This window comes from Maniola jurtina, chromosome 7 (assembly GCF_905333055.1).
Source record: "Maniola jurtina chromosome 7, ilManJurt1.1, whole genome shotgun sequence".
In the NCBI taxonomy this organism is placed as follows: domain Eukaryota; kingdom Metazoa; phylum Arthropoda; class Insecta; order Lepidoptera; family Nymphalidae; genus Maniola; species Maniola jurtina.
This window is the reverse complement of record NC_060035.1, coordinates 14,481,554-14,497,182: the sequence shown is the minus strand read 5'-3', so window position 1 is coordinate 14,497,182 and position 15,629 is coordinate 14,481,554. Positions and strand designations below refer to the sequence as shown.

The 15,629-nt window shown below is 39.2% G+C and overlaps 1 protein-coding gene across 2 annotated transcripts; it reads left to right on the top strand.

Annotated features, from left to right (window-relative positions):
• Positions 1 to 1,137: 1,137 nt before the first annotated feature.
• LOC123866832 (E3 ubiquitin-protein ligase Hakai) lies at positions 1,138 to 12,499 on the top strand. 2 transcript variants are annotated; one of them, XM_045908540.1, is made up of 9 exons: positions 1,138 to 1,794; positions 2,327 to 2,514; positions 3,518 to 3,592; positions 4,057 to 4,158; positions 10,031 to 10,138; positions 10,490 to 10,624; positions 10,769 to 10,901; positions 11,345 to 11,510; positions 12,019 to 12,499. In XM_045908540.1, exons 1-9 carry the CDS (start codon positions 1,584 to 1,586, stop codon positions 12,020 to 12,022), a joined length of 1,122 nt encoding a protein of 373 aa, XP_045764496.1. In that variant the 5' UTR covers positions 1,138 to 1,583; the 3' UTR covers positions 12,023 to 12,499. The 2 variants fall into 2 exon arrangements, with proteins under 2 accessions (XP_045764496.1, XP_045764495.1); XM_045908539.1 differs by having other exon boundaries at positions 1,140 to 1,794; positions 10,766 to 10,901.
• Positions 12,500 to 15,629: the final 3,130 nt, after the last annotated feature.

The following is a 15,629-nucleotide window of genomic DNA, read 5'->3' as shown; positions in this document are numbered from 1 at the left end:
AGAGCCTTGTCACTTGTCAGCCTTAAATTAGGTACTGAACCAATTATTATATATTTAATAATTATTATTAATAAATAAAAATTGTTAAAATTATTCCGCCATTAGAAAGCTACTTTATCCAGAACTCAAATGTAACATAGATCATAGACTATAAATAACTAAGTGCCGCAAAGTTTGTCGCGGGCAAAAGCTAGTCCCATTATAAGTAGAGAAAGAGATACTAAGATAGACTTAAAATAATAAAGACACACGTACGCGCGCGCTGAGCAAAACCCTCTACCCAAAAAGTATGTAATCACTACAGTGAATCAGTACAGTTCTGGTTTCGATGGTTTCGTACTTATTATATTTCAAACTTTAGTCACTAGTTACGTACTTGACGTCGCGTAGGTCAAGATAAAGTTACTTAATAGACGTCTTGAGTCTTAACCTAAGTCGTAACCGAAAGATAGGTAACTATGTCTACCCTCTAATTTGTTCTAAAATAGAAACCTCGATTGTGTTATGATCCATACTAATATTATAAATGCGAAAGTGTGTCTGTCTGTCTGTCTGTCTGTCTGTCTGCTACGTTTTCACGACCCAACCGCTGAACCGATTTTAATGAAATTTGGCACAGACTTGGGATACATCCCGGCGAAGGACATAGGCTACTTTTTATCCCGGAAAATCAAAGAGTTCCTAAGGGATAAAAAACCAATATCCACGCGGGCAAAGCCGCGGGCATTCTCTAGTAAATTTATATTTTAAGCGCGATATAAAGCAGGCAGCATTTCAAAGTCAAGAGGATTGCCGAAAAGGCCTAAACTGATTAGCCTTCAAGCGGATTTATAACATCGAATATATTTTAGTTGTGTGAAAGGACGTCATAATTGGTGCTACTTATTGGTTCTAATGACTGCAGGAGGATTATTTCCGGTCTTTTCTAATCATACTCTTGGGGTTCTTCTGGCTTGAGTCCTGGTCCTGCTGGATTGCTGGATGTATTTGTCGGTTAGCACTGCACAGGGTTATTCGTCTGTGGTGATTTGGCAAAAAAGTTCAAAATAGCTAGAATCCACAGCCGTGGAACCAGTGATAACAGTCAACGTCATGTCATGTGTCAAGTTGACAAATTCGTTTCGACTTTCGAGTCTCGAGTTTCGAGTTTTGACTTTCGATTGGTTTGTTTTTCGTTTTTGGAAAAAACTTATGATTTTGAATAAAATAGTAGGTATAAAAAGCAATAGCTATTAAAATTAATGATATAGAATTCATTCAATAATTATTAAAATGTAAATAAATACAAATGTACGCTTAAAAAATCTTTATATTTAGATCTAAACAAGAAGTTTGCAGGTTAGCTTGGTTTGAAGCAGTAATTTGCAAACAAAACTCTAAAGTTCAGTGAACAACGAAAATAAAATTACTGTAGACAAAACAAAGTGATTATAGTGCATTGATCGTTTACTATTATTAAATGTTAATGTATTTTAATGACTTTTGAACTGGGAGAGTTTATTGACCTTTTCTCAACATTTGAGTAGAAACTATAGCGTAAATATCAGGGGAGAGTGTAAAGTAAGCAGTTTTAAAGCTTCAAAATGAACGGGGAGAAGAGGAATTCGCGCGGTAGAGGGCGAGGGCGCGGACGTGGCAGGGGACGAGGTCGAGGTCGCGGGAGAGGCAAGAAGGTGCCGAAAGTGATGTCTTCCGATGAGGAGGAGTGTTCCATAGAAGAGGCTGTCCAAGATCAAGAGGATGCTATGGTGGAAGAAGTCAAAGTGGAGCCGGAACACAGTGAACCAGCAAAATGTAAGCATTTTGATATAGACTAAATTAGTTGACTATTAATCTAGAAAACTAGATGTTTTTCATTCCACATACCATTAGCAACATAGATTGTGCCCAGCTGCAAACCATAGAATCAAATATTGATTTGAACTTGATAGAATAGTATCACTTTCAATTGAAAGTAAACCTGTGGTACGTGCAACAAATTTGTTTGAATTTAAAGATTATTTTAATTGGCCTTTTTGTTTCCTCCTCGTACAGATTTACTGTACTGATTTTTATGGTTCCCTATCTCCAGAGAAAAAAAAGAACCCTTGTGGGATCATTTGATGCCCCCGTCAAGACCCATAAATGGTATATAAAACCCATAGGATATTTCCCGTTACCTAAAATCATGAAATGTGGCAGGCAGCATTTCTTATAGTAAGGGGAAAAATCTGAAAACCGTAAATTTGTGATAACATCACAAAAAAAGTATTATTCGTCTTACGATAAAACTCCCTTTGTCTCACACAAAGTCCAACTGAAATTTGATTGATTTTTTTATTTAAAGTGGAAGTCCCCTCGGACATATCCCAGTTGGAAGCACCAGTGTTCACAACTCTGCAGAGAGGTCCCCCGGAGCCCATGCTGCGGCTGGACTGGAGTCACCGTGCAACGCTCATTGGAGAGAAAGTGCTCAACCCCATGATATACTGCTGTGATATCTGCTCCAAACCTATTCTTATTTATGGTAGAATGGTGAGTTGTTATTATGTAGATCTTAGGTTAGGTTTAAAGAGTTTATTTTCTCATAAAGAACAAGGTTCACTTATATGAGAACAATTCTAAATATCAATATAGAAACAACATGATCTTTAAAGGTATGGTGACTTACACAACAATATTTCAAAACACAATCTTCAAGACAGCTTCTAAATAATAGAAATCAGTTCATTGCACTTATATATAATATTATAAAGGAGAAAGTTTGTATGTGTGTGTGTGTGTGTGTGTATGTTTGTTACTCCTTCACGCAAAAACTACTGGACGGATTGGGCTGAAATTTAGAATGGAGATAGATTATACCCTGGATTAGCACATAGGCTACTTTTTATCCCGCAAAATCAAAGAGTTCCCACAAAAATTTTAAAAAACCTACATCCACGCGAACGAAGTCGTGGGCATCAGCTAGTAGTACATAATATTGTAAACTGATGATTTGCATGTGGATTGTGACCATAACACCTTACCCAGCTGAGTTTGTTGTAGGCTTCTTGGACTGGGGCACATTTGACACATTTACAAAAAACCTTGTAGTTTTAGCTTTAAAGTTAACTTGTGTCCAAATTATTTGTACCTACTAAAATGTATTGTGTGTAGAAAGCCTAAACTTTAAATAGTAATTTATAGTACCCAGGCCGCCCCTTACTTCGCGCGTCTCTCGCACACGCCGTCCGCCTGCTCGTTATCGAAGCTCCTCATCCCTCACCCCGCTAGCACGCTAGCAGCTAGGCGCGCACCCCCCAGTCCGAACCGAACGATCGACGCTCGCGCCTGTGCGCAGGACTAGCGGAGACGCGTAATTGTTCTCGTAGTCAATAATAAGTTGTTTTTTTCTGCTTTAATACAGTGTTTATACACTTACACGGGTTTCTTTTATTACTTACCCTATAAATTGTTATTTAAATGTAATGATCACATACATCAATGTAATGTGCTTCTTTTTTTATAACATAGATATTGATGTTTTTTTTAATTTCAGATACCATGTAAACATGTTTTCTGCTTGACATGTGCCAGATCTGACCATACTCATTGTCCACGCTGCAGAGAAAAGGTATTTTCTTAGATACATTGAAACTTTAACATTAAATTCTTAGTAACAAACCATTTTCTTTTGTCTCATCCAATCTCTGATCCAAATCCAAGCTATTCAGTGGATGTCTTTGACATGTCTATGTTATGAGTCTGATTTGAATCGAAGGCACATCTGAGATATTTTAACGGATAACGGAAGTCGGAGCAAGTGCGTAAGCTACCATACAAATAGTTCTATGACTACTTCAAACACATTTTACAGATTTGGATTGCATACAGTGTGTAATCGCTCTTAGTGTTGATTTTACCAACATTGAGTGACATTTAGTTAAAATAAATTGTGCATAATTATATTGAATTCATTCATTCATTCAATGACATTTTGTATTGAATACCTGCCAAAGTATCTTTACTCTTGGATAAGGTTTATTTTACGTTGGTGAAATCGCCCCTTATTTATTAGTTATTCAATATTAATTCCAGGTTTTAAGAGTGGAACAAACAGGTCTTGGGACAGTCTACATGTGCACTCACTCTGGCAGCAGATATGGCAATACAGGATGCAGAAGGACTTATTTGTCGCAGGTAAGAAAAGGCAATCATTTTGTAAAAAGCAGAATATGAGATATTCAATATATGTATTCTATATCTTAATGTTCTTAGACCCAGTGGTTTGAGCTGTATGTTTATTTGTCTGTAAGTCATTTTCTCCTTTTAATTGATATATCATAGTGTCTGTGACATACTACAGGAATTGGAACAATAACTTTTTTATGTTTTTGACAAAAAGGAATATTATGATGGCCCATGATGGCCTGTCAGGTAGATTATTCAAATCAATGATATTATGCCATAGATGTGTTATGTTACTACTTATACAATTTACACTTATTTACACAAACCGGCAGCATTTCAGCTTACAATGCGTACGATATAATAATAATTCTAAAAATGAGCTCGCATGGCTTTATATGGCGTTATCCCCACCGAAGGCATTCGGTAGTGGTGGCTGTCATGGCGGTATTTGGGTATGAATGGCTGTCATGGCGGTAATTGGCTATGATTGGCTGTCATGGCGGTAACTGGCTGTACAGGTATATTTGTACAGGTATTTTATGTACGACGAATGTTGCTGGATATATAGTAGCGCCGTGTTCTCTACCAGGGTAGTAATAAAAACAAAAGAAATGAACACTAAAAAAATATATATATTATAATTCACAATTTTAAGTTACAATTTGTAAACGTCAACATGATACAACGGGCTAGATGCAACTAACCAAACTTGCTACGGCTCACACGGCGTAGCTCGAAAATACTTATTTACTAGTGCCTCTACATCACACCACCCCAAATTTTTATCTTAATAAAAATTAAACAAATACAAATTTCCGCAACCTTAATTTTATTTCACAATATTCGTTCTTTATTTTTCGACAACCCTAACAATGTTTCCGATCCGCTTACCCAACAAATCATAATTTAAACACGTCACCCAGTTAAAGTGTTCCTTTGATTCGATGCATGGTACATCTCTTAACACATCATACTTGAGATGAGGTCACTACAACTTGAGCGGGTGGCGACGGGGTCGCTGTGGCAAGTCCACTTACAATTGTTGCTATTCCCACGCCATCCAGCCTTCGTTGCACTCAACGCTTCGAATGTTTGTTACATTACATTTTACATTTACACACTATCCAATAAACTATAACAATCGTCAACTACTCTAACACTCCCAATAATAAGGTTTAGTTATGTCTTCTAATGAAAAATAATATATGCGGATCGGGGCCATTTTACAATACTTATTTCGTAATACTTATTGCTTAATTGCTAGTTGATACTCAAATTATTCTACTGATACCTAACGGGCGTTTTGCTGACTCTCCCACTCCGAGTAGTACGGATTGTATGAGTCGGCAAAACGTCATCGTCGCTAAATCTACATTTTTTCTTACATGTCGTTTCACCCGGCGTCTGTCGTGGATTTTTGATATCCAGGACAAAAGCCGGTTTTAACCTGTCAATGGAAATAAGTGCTTGTCTATTTGGTAACTGTACTAAGTATGCTTTTTCCAACCGCTTTATGACGTCATAGGGACCGTCATACGGTGGTTGCAAACACTTACGCATTACATCGTTTCTAACAAAAACTTTTTTACAGTCTTTTAAGGCAGGGTGCACAAAAATAGTCCGAGAGTCTCTCTGTGTCTCGGGTTTTGGTCTTAAATTACTAATTACCTGTTTCAACTGCTTTAGGTACTCCTCACCGTCCGTTATCTTACTATCCGATGGTTCGAAAAATTCTCCAGGGAGCCTCAGAGTTCGCCCGAAGGTTAATTCCGCGGCACTTACCCCTGTGTCACTGCGTGGTGCTGCACGCAGTCCCATCATAATGGTGTGCATTTCTTCAACCCACGACCTATTGTCCTTTAATCTCGCCATTAAGGCGGCCTTAAAACTACGATGCCATCGTTCGATCATGCCATTACTCTGTGGATGATACGGTGTCGTCCTGAACTTATGAACCCCTAAATATTTCATTAACTGTCTAAAGAGACTGCTTTCAAACTGCTTTCCCTGATCTGAGCTCAAATTAATAAAACACCCATGTCTAGTAATCCATCCTTCATACACGAGTTTGGCTACTGTCTTCGCACAAATATCTTTAATTGGAAATGCTTCCGGCCAACCTGTTTCTCTATCTATCATTGTAAGACAATACCTGTAGCCTTCCTCTGAAATAGTGAATGGACCTGTAATGTCAATGTGTAAATGACACATTCTATCTACTTTTGCAAATTGCCCTAAAGGTGACATAGTGTGTCTGTGAACCTTTGCTTTTTGACACTCTATGCACGACCTAGCCCAAATACCTATATCTTTATTCATCCCAGGCCAAAAATAATTATTAGTTACCATTTTCCTTGTTGTTCTAATGCCTGGATGGCTGAGGTTATGTATTGTTTCGTATGCGATACGCCTAAACTGTTTTGGTAAGTAAGGCCTAGCCTTATCGCCTCGCAAGTTACAAACAATCGGCTTATTTACACTCGGCAAGTCAATTTTTATTAGTCTCATATTACCGTTTTTTGTTCCTAGCAATTCTGTGAGCTCTTTGTCGTTCGCTTGCGCAATAGCCACTTCTGTGAAGTCAAGTACAGACGGGCACGAAATTGTTTCAACGCGCGATAACGCGTCCGCGGGCGCGTTCTCTTCGCCTTTTGTATAGCGTATATCCGTCGTGAACTCACTAATAAATAATAACTGACGGGTCCTTCGCGGCGTTTCTTTACTACTACTTAGCTTTTTAAACGCAAACGTTAACGGCTTATGATCTGTATACAAAACGAGATCTCTACCTTCGAACATGTTCCTAAAATATTGCACTGACAAATAAAGCGAAAGTAACTCCCTGTCGTAGGTACTGTACTTTTGTTGCGTGTCAGTCAATTTTTTCGAAAAATAACCTAACGGAACCCATTCGTTATTTACTCTTTGTTGCAATGTGCCTCCAACACAAGTATTTGACGCGTCTGCCATTATAGCAAGCACTTGACCTGTTATCGGATACGCTAACAAAGCAGCGTTCTGTAAATTCAACTTGCATTGTTCGAAAGCTTGAACAGCACTTTCTGTCCACACTATACTACTTTTGTCACGTTTCTTTGCTCCGTGAAGATACTTATTTAATTCAGCTTGATATTCGGCTGCCTGACGCAAATGACTTCTATAGAAATTTACCATGCCTAGAAATCTACGAAGTTCCTCTACCGTTTTCGGTCTGGGAAAGTCTACAATTGCTTGGACCTTGCTTGGCAACGGCCTTAAGCCACTGGCTGAGACCTCATGACCCAGAAACTCAACTTTATCCTGCGAAAACGCGCACTTTGCTAAATTAATAGTTAGTCCAACTTGTTGTAATCTTTCAAAAACGGCCTCTAAATGTTTTTCGTGGAGCGAACTATTTTCGCTAGCTATTATTAAATCATCTAAGTATGAAAAAACAAATTCAGTTTTATAATTTGCGCAATCCGGGTTATTTTGTTGAAAATTTGCCTCTAAATCCTGTAAAACATAATTATTCATGAAACGTTGAAACGTTTGTGCTGCGTTTCTTAAACCGAAAGACATACATGGCCATTCAAACAAACCAAAAGGTGTAATGATAGCTGTTTTCTCCACGTCATCCTCTGCTATCGGAATAAAATGATACGCTCGGTTAATATCAATTCTGCTAAATACTTTCTTATCGGCTAAAATAAACGTAAAATCCTTTATGTGAGGAATTGGGTATCTATCAGGCTTCGTAATCGCATTCAGCGCTCTATAGTCTCCACACGGCCTTATATTACCATCTTTTTTAGGTACAACGTGTAGAGGACTCGCCCACGCACTCTTTGACGGGCGGCAAATACCCATTTCCTGCATAAGGCGAAATTCTTCTCTTACCTTTTTAAATCGGTCCGGCGGCAGTGGCCTTGGGCGCGCATGCACCGGAGGTCCTGAAGTCTCGATGTGGTGTCTTACGCTGTGACGTGGTGGTTCTTTGAACGTCGCTGGCATTGTCAATTCTGGGAACCTACTTAGAAGAGAATAACATGGATGCGATTCGGCTATAGTAAAAATAGATGAATGCTCCGAGTTTACTATAGTGGAAATTACATACATGTTAGTTTCTTTATCTAACAATCGTCTGTTTCTTAAGTCTACTAACAAATTATACTTAGCTAAAAAATCCGCTCCTAAAATGGGTTGTTTAACGTCGGCTATTACAAAAGTCCACTTAAACGCACGACGCAATCTTAAATTTAACACTAGAGTCTTTGTTCCGAAAGTCTGTATTTCACTACCATTCGCGGCATAAAGTTTGTATTTATTATTCATTGCACTGTCACACACTGATTTATAACTTTTGGGCAACACTGAAATGTTCGCACCTGTGTCTATTAAATAACGTATGCCATTGTCTTTATCCGTAATACATAAACGGTGGTTCCCAAATTCGACGCAGGTACCCACCGGTTCCACCTGCATCTCCACTAGTTTTCCTGCTGCTTATTCCAGGTGCACGGCTGTTCACAGCGATTAGCTCTCTGCCTGTATCTAAAATGATGCACGCAGAGCCAGTCCGGGCTATCCGGGGTACGTCTGGACCTGCTGTCCTCTCGTCCTCTGGAACGCGAACGACCACGGAACCTTCCGCGACCTCGCCTGCCTCGCCAACTGTCTCTGGACCTGTCCAGCTGGTCCAACCTCGCATGAATCCTGGCTATTTCAGCTGCCATTGACGAAGTTCCGGGTACCGCCTCCTTAACTGCCACTTCTGCTATCGGTTGGGACTTCATAGTTTCCATTACTTTGTCAGCAATCACGGCTAGTCTGTCTAGATCTTTGGCTTCTGTCGCAGCCAGAACGCCTCGTGCTGCTGCTGGTAGCAGATTCTGCCATAATACGCTTAGGGTCTCATTACTAATTTTACCCCTTGCCAGATCCTGCATCTTTCGGAGGAGGTGGCTGGGTTTCTGATCACTCAGTTCCATCTCCCCGATGAGCTTCTGTATTTGGCGGTTCTCCGACTCTTCATATATGTTCAGCAACCTTTCTTTAAGTACCTCGTACTTACTCTCCTCCGGAGGATTGATGAGGATGTCCGTCACCTGTTGAATGACATCCTTACCCAGCTTGGATACCACTATATTATACTTGGATGCGTCTCCTTGTTTTTGTGGTGCCAGTATTGCTTCCAGCTGGATAAACCAGACCCTAGGTTGGTCGGTCCAAAACTCCGGGATCTTCGACGTGATAGATATCGACGCTAGATGCGTGTCTTCATCCATCACTACTGTCGTAGGTTGCGCCATTTTTACAGTTTTTTAGTTTTTCACTTCCTTACACGTGTTAACTTGAGTTGCCCTAGCTTACGTTACGTTACTATTTTAATAAAATTAACACGCGCTACCCTGGTAGTTCAAAGTCCGAGTCACCAATGTACAGGTATATTTGTACAGGTATTTTATGTACGACGAATGTTGCTGGATATATAGTAGCGCCGTGTTCTCTACCAGGGTAGTAATAAAAACAAAAGAAATGAACACTAAAAAAATATATATATTATAATTCACAATTTTAAGTTACAATTTGTAAACGTCAACATGATACAACGGGCTAGATGCAACTAACCAAACTTGCTACGGCTCACACGGCGTAGCTCGAAAATACTTATTTACTAGTGCCTCTACACTGGCTATGATTGGCTGTCATGGCGGTTAGCTCGGAGCGGCTGGTTTTAATGGCACGTTGCGACTGGCTGTGGCGGCGTGGCGTAACATTTATGTCATATCACATGATGTATAAAATTTGTGCTTGATGATCAATAAGACAGTAGATACAAAACATACAAGAGTTAAGAGATAGTGCTTTCTTCTTTAAGTCTTCACTTTATTTCCTACAGCGTGACCTGCAAGCTCATATCAACCACAGACACGTGTCATCGGGAGGGGATAACAAACAGGAAGCTGACCCACCGCCTCCCTCTGTTGCCATTGTCAAACCTCTTTCTGTGAGTTCTTTGTTATTTTTACCCTTCCTCATTATAAACCCATTGCCGGCTCACTACTTAACATGGTTCTCGTCTCACCATGAGAAGGGATTTGCCATAGTTTACCATGCTGGCTGAGTGTGTATTAGTAGACATCACAAGATCCTTCTTGATCCTTATGAAGACCTTTGAGATCATTCTGAGGACCTCTCAGGCACACGGATTTCCTAACGTCATTTTCCTTCACTGTTACAGCCATACCGTATATTAAATTGCTTAAAATGCACTCAACTCTAAAGAGTTAGAGGTGCACACGTGGAATTGAACCCTGGACGTCCCAGAATAAACTATTACTAAAGTTTTTTATTCAAGGTGCCGAGCAGTGCCAACGATCCTCGTTCGCACGCGCACGGAGCGGGCGAGCGGCCGCGCGGGCCTCGCACTAATCTTATCACCGTGCCCATACACGACCAGCCGGATTCACACAACTACTACACTTACTATCAGGTACCATTACCTACTAGCTCAAAAAGCGCACCTATCTTGCTTACAACCAGTGAGCAAAATTTACTTTTGCTTTTCCTCCTGAGATACGGAACCCTAAAAACAAAAGAGGCTGTTTTCATTGGTCTATGCTTGACTTGGCAGCAAACGCCGCAGCCGGTGCCGCCGCCCGCAATGCCGGCGGTGTCGTCGGTGCAAGTGCTGCACGCGCTCAGCGTGCCGCCGCCGCCCTACTACACCGCGCCCTACGCGCCCTCCGCTACCTATGTGGGCCAACCTGGTATGTGTGCTTTGTTGCTTTGTTGTGTAGTTGCTGATAAATAATAATTGATATAGAATTGAGATCCTTCCTGCGTGGTTTCCTCGTATCGTCGACTGAACACCGAAACAACGTCTCAATACTTAACAAACTTAAAACATCTGTCTGCGGAGGACCCCTGAGTACTTCGGTCACATGGCAAGGAAGAACGCCAGCAATATTGAAAAACTCATGGTCACTGGTAAGATCGAAGGAAAAAGACCCAGTGGATGAAGCCCAAGACGTTGGTCAGACCAAATAAAAGAAGCGGTCAACACACCTACCTGCGATGCAATCCACGCGGCAAGAAACAGAGAGCAATGGAAGAACATCGTAGCAAAGATTGCATCGAAAGGGAGCCACGATCCTCAAGATAGGATTGAGATAGGGTTATTGCAATCATATTAATAAATTATTTTTGTCAGGTCCAACGATGACGACTAACGTGACTGGTGTGTCACCAATGCCGAGCTCCGTGCCCATAGCGACCGTGAACCCCATCACGGACAGCGCGCGGTGGCCCGACGGCTACCAGCAGCCCGGCGTGCCGGTCCAACAGTGGCCGCCGCAGAGCCAGCACCACTACTACAGGTATATTGTTTGAGTCTCAATAGCTCATCAGCATCACCAACGCCCAGCTGAGCTGGCCCAGCTCCTTCTATTCTTCTTCTCTTGTTTGGTGGCTTTTTGTAGTGCCAGCCCAACACAATGCACTTCCCCATTCTCGAGTAGCTTGAGGGAGGCACATAGGAGATTGGTCGGTAAAAATGTGCCAGTGTGTCTGTCTTCCACGGCCCAACAGTTGAACCGATTTTAATGAAAATTGGTACACAGTTAGCTTACATTCCGGGGAAGGACATAGGCTTTTTATCCCGGATACTCTCAGAGTTCCCACGTGATTTTTAAAAACTCATCCGTTTGACCGATTTATATGAAATTTAGTACAGAGGTAGCTTGCACTTTGAAAATTTACATAAGCTTTTTAGGAAAATCAAAGAGTCCCCAAGGGATTTTTGAAAACCCTAAATCCACGCGGACGAGACGAGAGCATCATCTAGTAATGAATAATTTAACTAATTCTCTTGTTAATTTCTCACAGGTAGCCCCTATACCGACGACGGGAGCCATGAAACTACGCTCAGTATGAAGATTACGAAGATGAGTGAATGTGCGTCTAGCAAATACTGACTACTTAGATAGCATGTATTATAAAGTGCAGACTGTAAACGGACTATATTGTAGTATATAGTAATACTAGCTGTTGCCCGCGACTTTATCCGCCTCCCGGATTTTATTTCATACAAACCTTGTCCTGACAATTAGAAATACAACAAAAAAAAAATAATTATCCAATTTGGTCCAGTCGTTCGGAAGTTATTTATGTTAATTTATATAGATTATACTGTGAATTTCATATATTAGTTATAGCCTTTTCAGTGAAATAAAATAAGGATTTATAAAAATCAACGAATGTTATTTTATAGATCACTGTGACATAAAAAGTTGGACCATTGTTACACAAATGCTATTTTGTACATAAAAAAGTATCAACAAATAAACAAATAATTAATAATTCTTGAGTTTTTGTTGTTTAATTTTGAAGGAATGAGGTATGATTTGTTGAAGTTCGTTAAAATCTTATAGGAGCTGTTTGTTTTTCTGGGATAAAAGCACTGTATCCAGGATGCTAACTATTTTTGTACCATCAAAATCGGTTTAACGATTTAGGTATGAAAAGGTAACAAACAGACACGTTTTTGTATTTTATGTTACTATTGGCATACAACGATAGTAAAATTATTTATTATTAATCATAGTGGGGGGGAGGGGGTTCCCCACCCCGACCTGTCGCGTAGAGCTATAAATTTAATTTAGAAATTGGTTTGCAATTGAATCAGACAAAATTGTTGTAATAAAAGACTACAGCTATGTTTATGGTTCGCGACAGGTCAACATGGCAATAAGGGTGTGGACGACCGCGCTGTCCCGCGGGTTAGCGCAAGGCTTTTCCACCCCGATTGCCATGTCGACCTGTCGCGAATTATACCTTCTCTGGCGCAGAAGAGGTCCGTGGAATTGGATTCTTAGTCATAAAAATTTTGAACATTCCCAAATTGACTTAGGCTGAAATCTATAAAGCGCACTTTAACATTGCTCAGACTTAAGACTTAAAACGTGTCGGCGTTATAGCACTGGCATAGATGTGTCTCATTTTAACTGAAACTTAACACTTAACAGGGCTCTCTCCGTCACTCTTTTCATACAATCGTAGTTCCAATTTCATTTGAATATTAAGCAACCAAAGTCCTTTGCAGACATATTCTAGAAACTAATATCTGTGTCTGTGGTGTTTTAGATTTTTCTAAAAATATGTAGTTTTAAAATTACAGGGGCTCAAAGATTTGTATGAAAATTTTTAAGACCGCGTAACTTTGAAACCGAATATTTAAACAGAAATCTGGAAAACCACAGACAGATTAGTTTCTAGAATATGTCTGCAAAATTTATGGAATGGACTTTGGTTGCTAATTATTCAAATGAAATTGGAACTACGATTGTATGAAACGAGTGACGGAGAGAGCCCTCCTAAGTCAAAGCAAAGTCAAAGTGCGCTCTATAGATTTCAACCTCAGGGCTTGAGAGCCCGTAAGTTACAAGTTCCTAAAAATAAAACATGAGGAAAAAAAACGTGAGGCAAAAATAAAACAAGTCAGTTATTTGATGGGTTTTTATTTAATAACACTAATCAATATTGTTATTATTAATAATATAATTAATTATTTATTATTTACATCACATTCACACTATGCCTTGTGGACACCATAACAAATGCATAATTCTGTAATTTACCCCCCTTTACACCATAATAAAGAATAACATACATTTGTGCCTATTTGGAAATACACAATCTCTAAACTAAAATGAGAAGTCTAAATATAATATGGTGCTATCCCTTTCTTAATTTTCGCTGCGGAAAAGGATAGCACTAGATTTAGCCTCGTCAATTTATTAAGAGATTGTGTACAACTGAATTAGCACCAATAAAACCATTCATTTGTACGCGTCACGAAAGTTGAAAAACGGCGAGAACTATGTGAAGGCTGCCTGTAAAGTCTAGTCCACAATAATAGAAAAAGTCGTGTTGAACCCAGTATTCGGCCTAAATGTTGTCCCAGCAAATTGAAATTTTTTCCTCTTATACAAAACTTCTGTATACATGATGAACAATAATTGTGCTTGGGCACAACTGAACTTTTATAGGTCTAGATCGCAAACAAAACAAGAACCGAACGGGACGGGACTATACTTCTGCTGTCCGTCCGTCCGTCTGTCTATCAGCGGGGAATTTTCACAAAAAAAAGTTTTGTTTTACAATACAATGATACTGAACCCTTCGTGTGCCCAAGTCCGACTCGCACTTGACCGGTTTTGGTTTATGGGCTTGTTGGTATGAAGTGGAAAAGGAAGAGACCAACTACAGGGGACCAACAAAAGAGCCAAGTTTCAACTTTCATGACGAGAACTAACAAATAACGTCCTGTATTAAAAAAATTGTGATTCATTCATTGCGATCATCGCAATCGCTTTTATTTGGTTGTTATTTTACTGTATCATTTTTGGTAGAGTTGTAGCCAATAGCGCAAGTGTCAGCTATTACGAAAGATTGTGATTGTCGCATTGTTTCGACCGAATAAACGCCACTTAATATTTGAGACCACCTTAAATTTTAAGTGACAGTTTTGTGACGTTTACTGTATGAACTAAATGTCAAAAATATTCATATTTGAGGACACTTTTTTCAAACTATGTACTTTACTATAATAACGAATGCTAAAAATATTTATATTTGAGGACACCTTAAATTTTTAAAGTCAATTTTGTGATGTTTATTGTATGAACATATTAATGCCAAAAAAATTAACACTTGAGGATACTTAAAGAGATGTGCAAATAAGTCAAATAAATTTAAGGTGTACTTAAATATTATGAAGCGTTTTAGTTGTCAGGATGGTCTCATAATCCACCATTAGAGGATCACCACTATCGTGCACACTTGAGACAGATTACACCATAACGACGTTAGGGAACTTCCAAAAAAAATTGAGGCTTTGAGAATTTGATGCAGGTAGCTTTAAAGTTACCCTATTCTCCTTTGATTTTACGTCACCATAAGCCTAACATTTGACATATTGTCTCAATACCATATTATTTGTGTCCAAGATAATTGGACAAAACAGAAGAAAATGTAATTAACTGCCTTAAGGTGTGACCAGGTTCAATGTGCCTTTAAATTAATCGAATAAAAAATAAACAAATACTATAATACAAGTTCACAGTTGCAGTGTAGGAATACTGGTAAATACAATATTATGTCATATTAAAATGCATATATTTACATTACTCCATAACCAAATCAATTTTGTTCATTATTTTATTGATAACACAAGAGTCAGTTTTTTTAAGATAAACACCAATCTTAACTTATTATTCTGACATTATGTGGATAGGACTCATAAAAGTAATTAGATATGTACACAATACATCCAGAAATCACAATATTAACGCATCACCACAAACCTACACTGCCTGTGGACACTTCACCGAAACTGGTGCGAAATTCCGGCCGGAATTATCGCAACGTGAAATCTTAAGCTGAGATGTGTAGAGCATACTTTGATTTTTTTTCAAACAAAACAGTTATACCGGTTT

Excerpts from the sequence above, each read along its gene's own strand:
- LOC123866832 (XM_045908539.1), top strand. The coding sequence starts at position 1,584 with ATGAACGGGGAGAAGAGGAATTCGCGCGGTAGAGGGCGAGGGCGCGGA. Across the intron at positions 2,515-3,517 it reads TTCTTATTTATGGTAGAATG|ATACCATGTAAACATGTTTT; the intron begins GTGAGTTGTTAT and ends TTTTAATTTCAG. Across the intron at positions 4,159-10,030 it reads GAAGGACTTATTTGTCGCAG|CGTGACCTGCAAGCTCATAT; the intron begins GTAAGAAAAGGC and ends TATTTCCTACAG.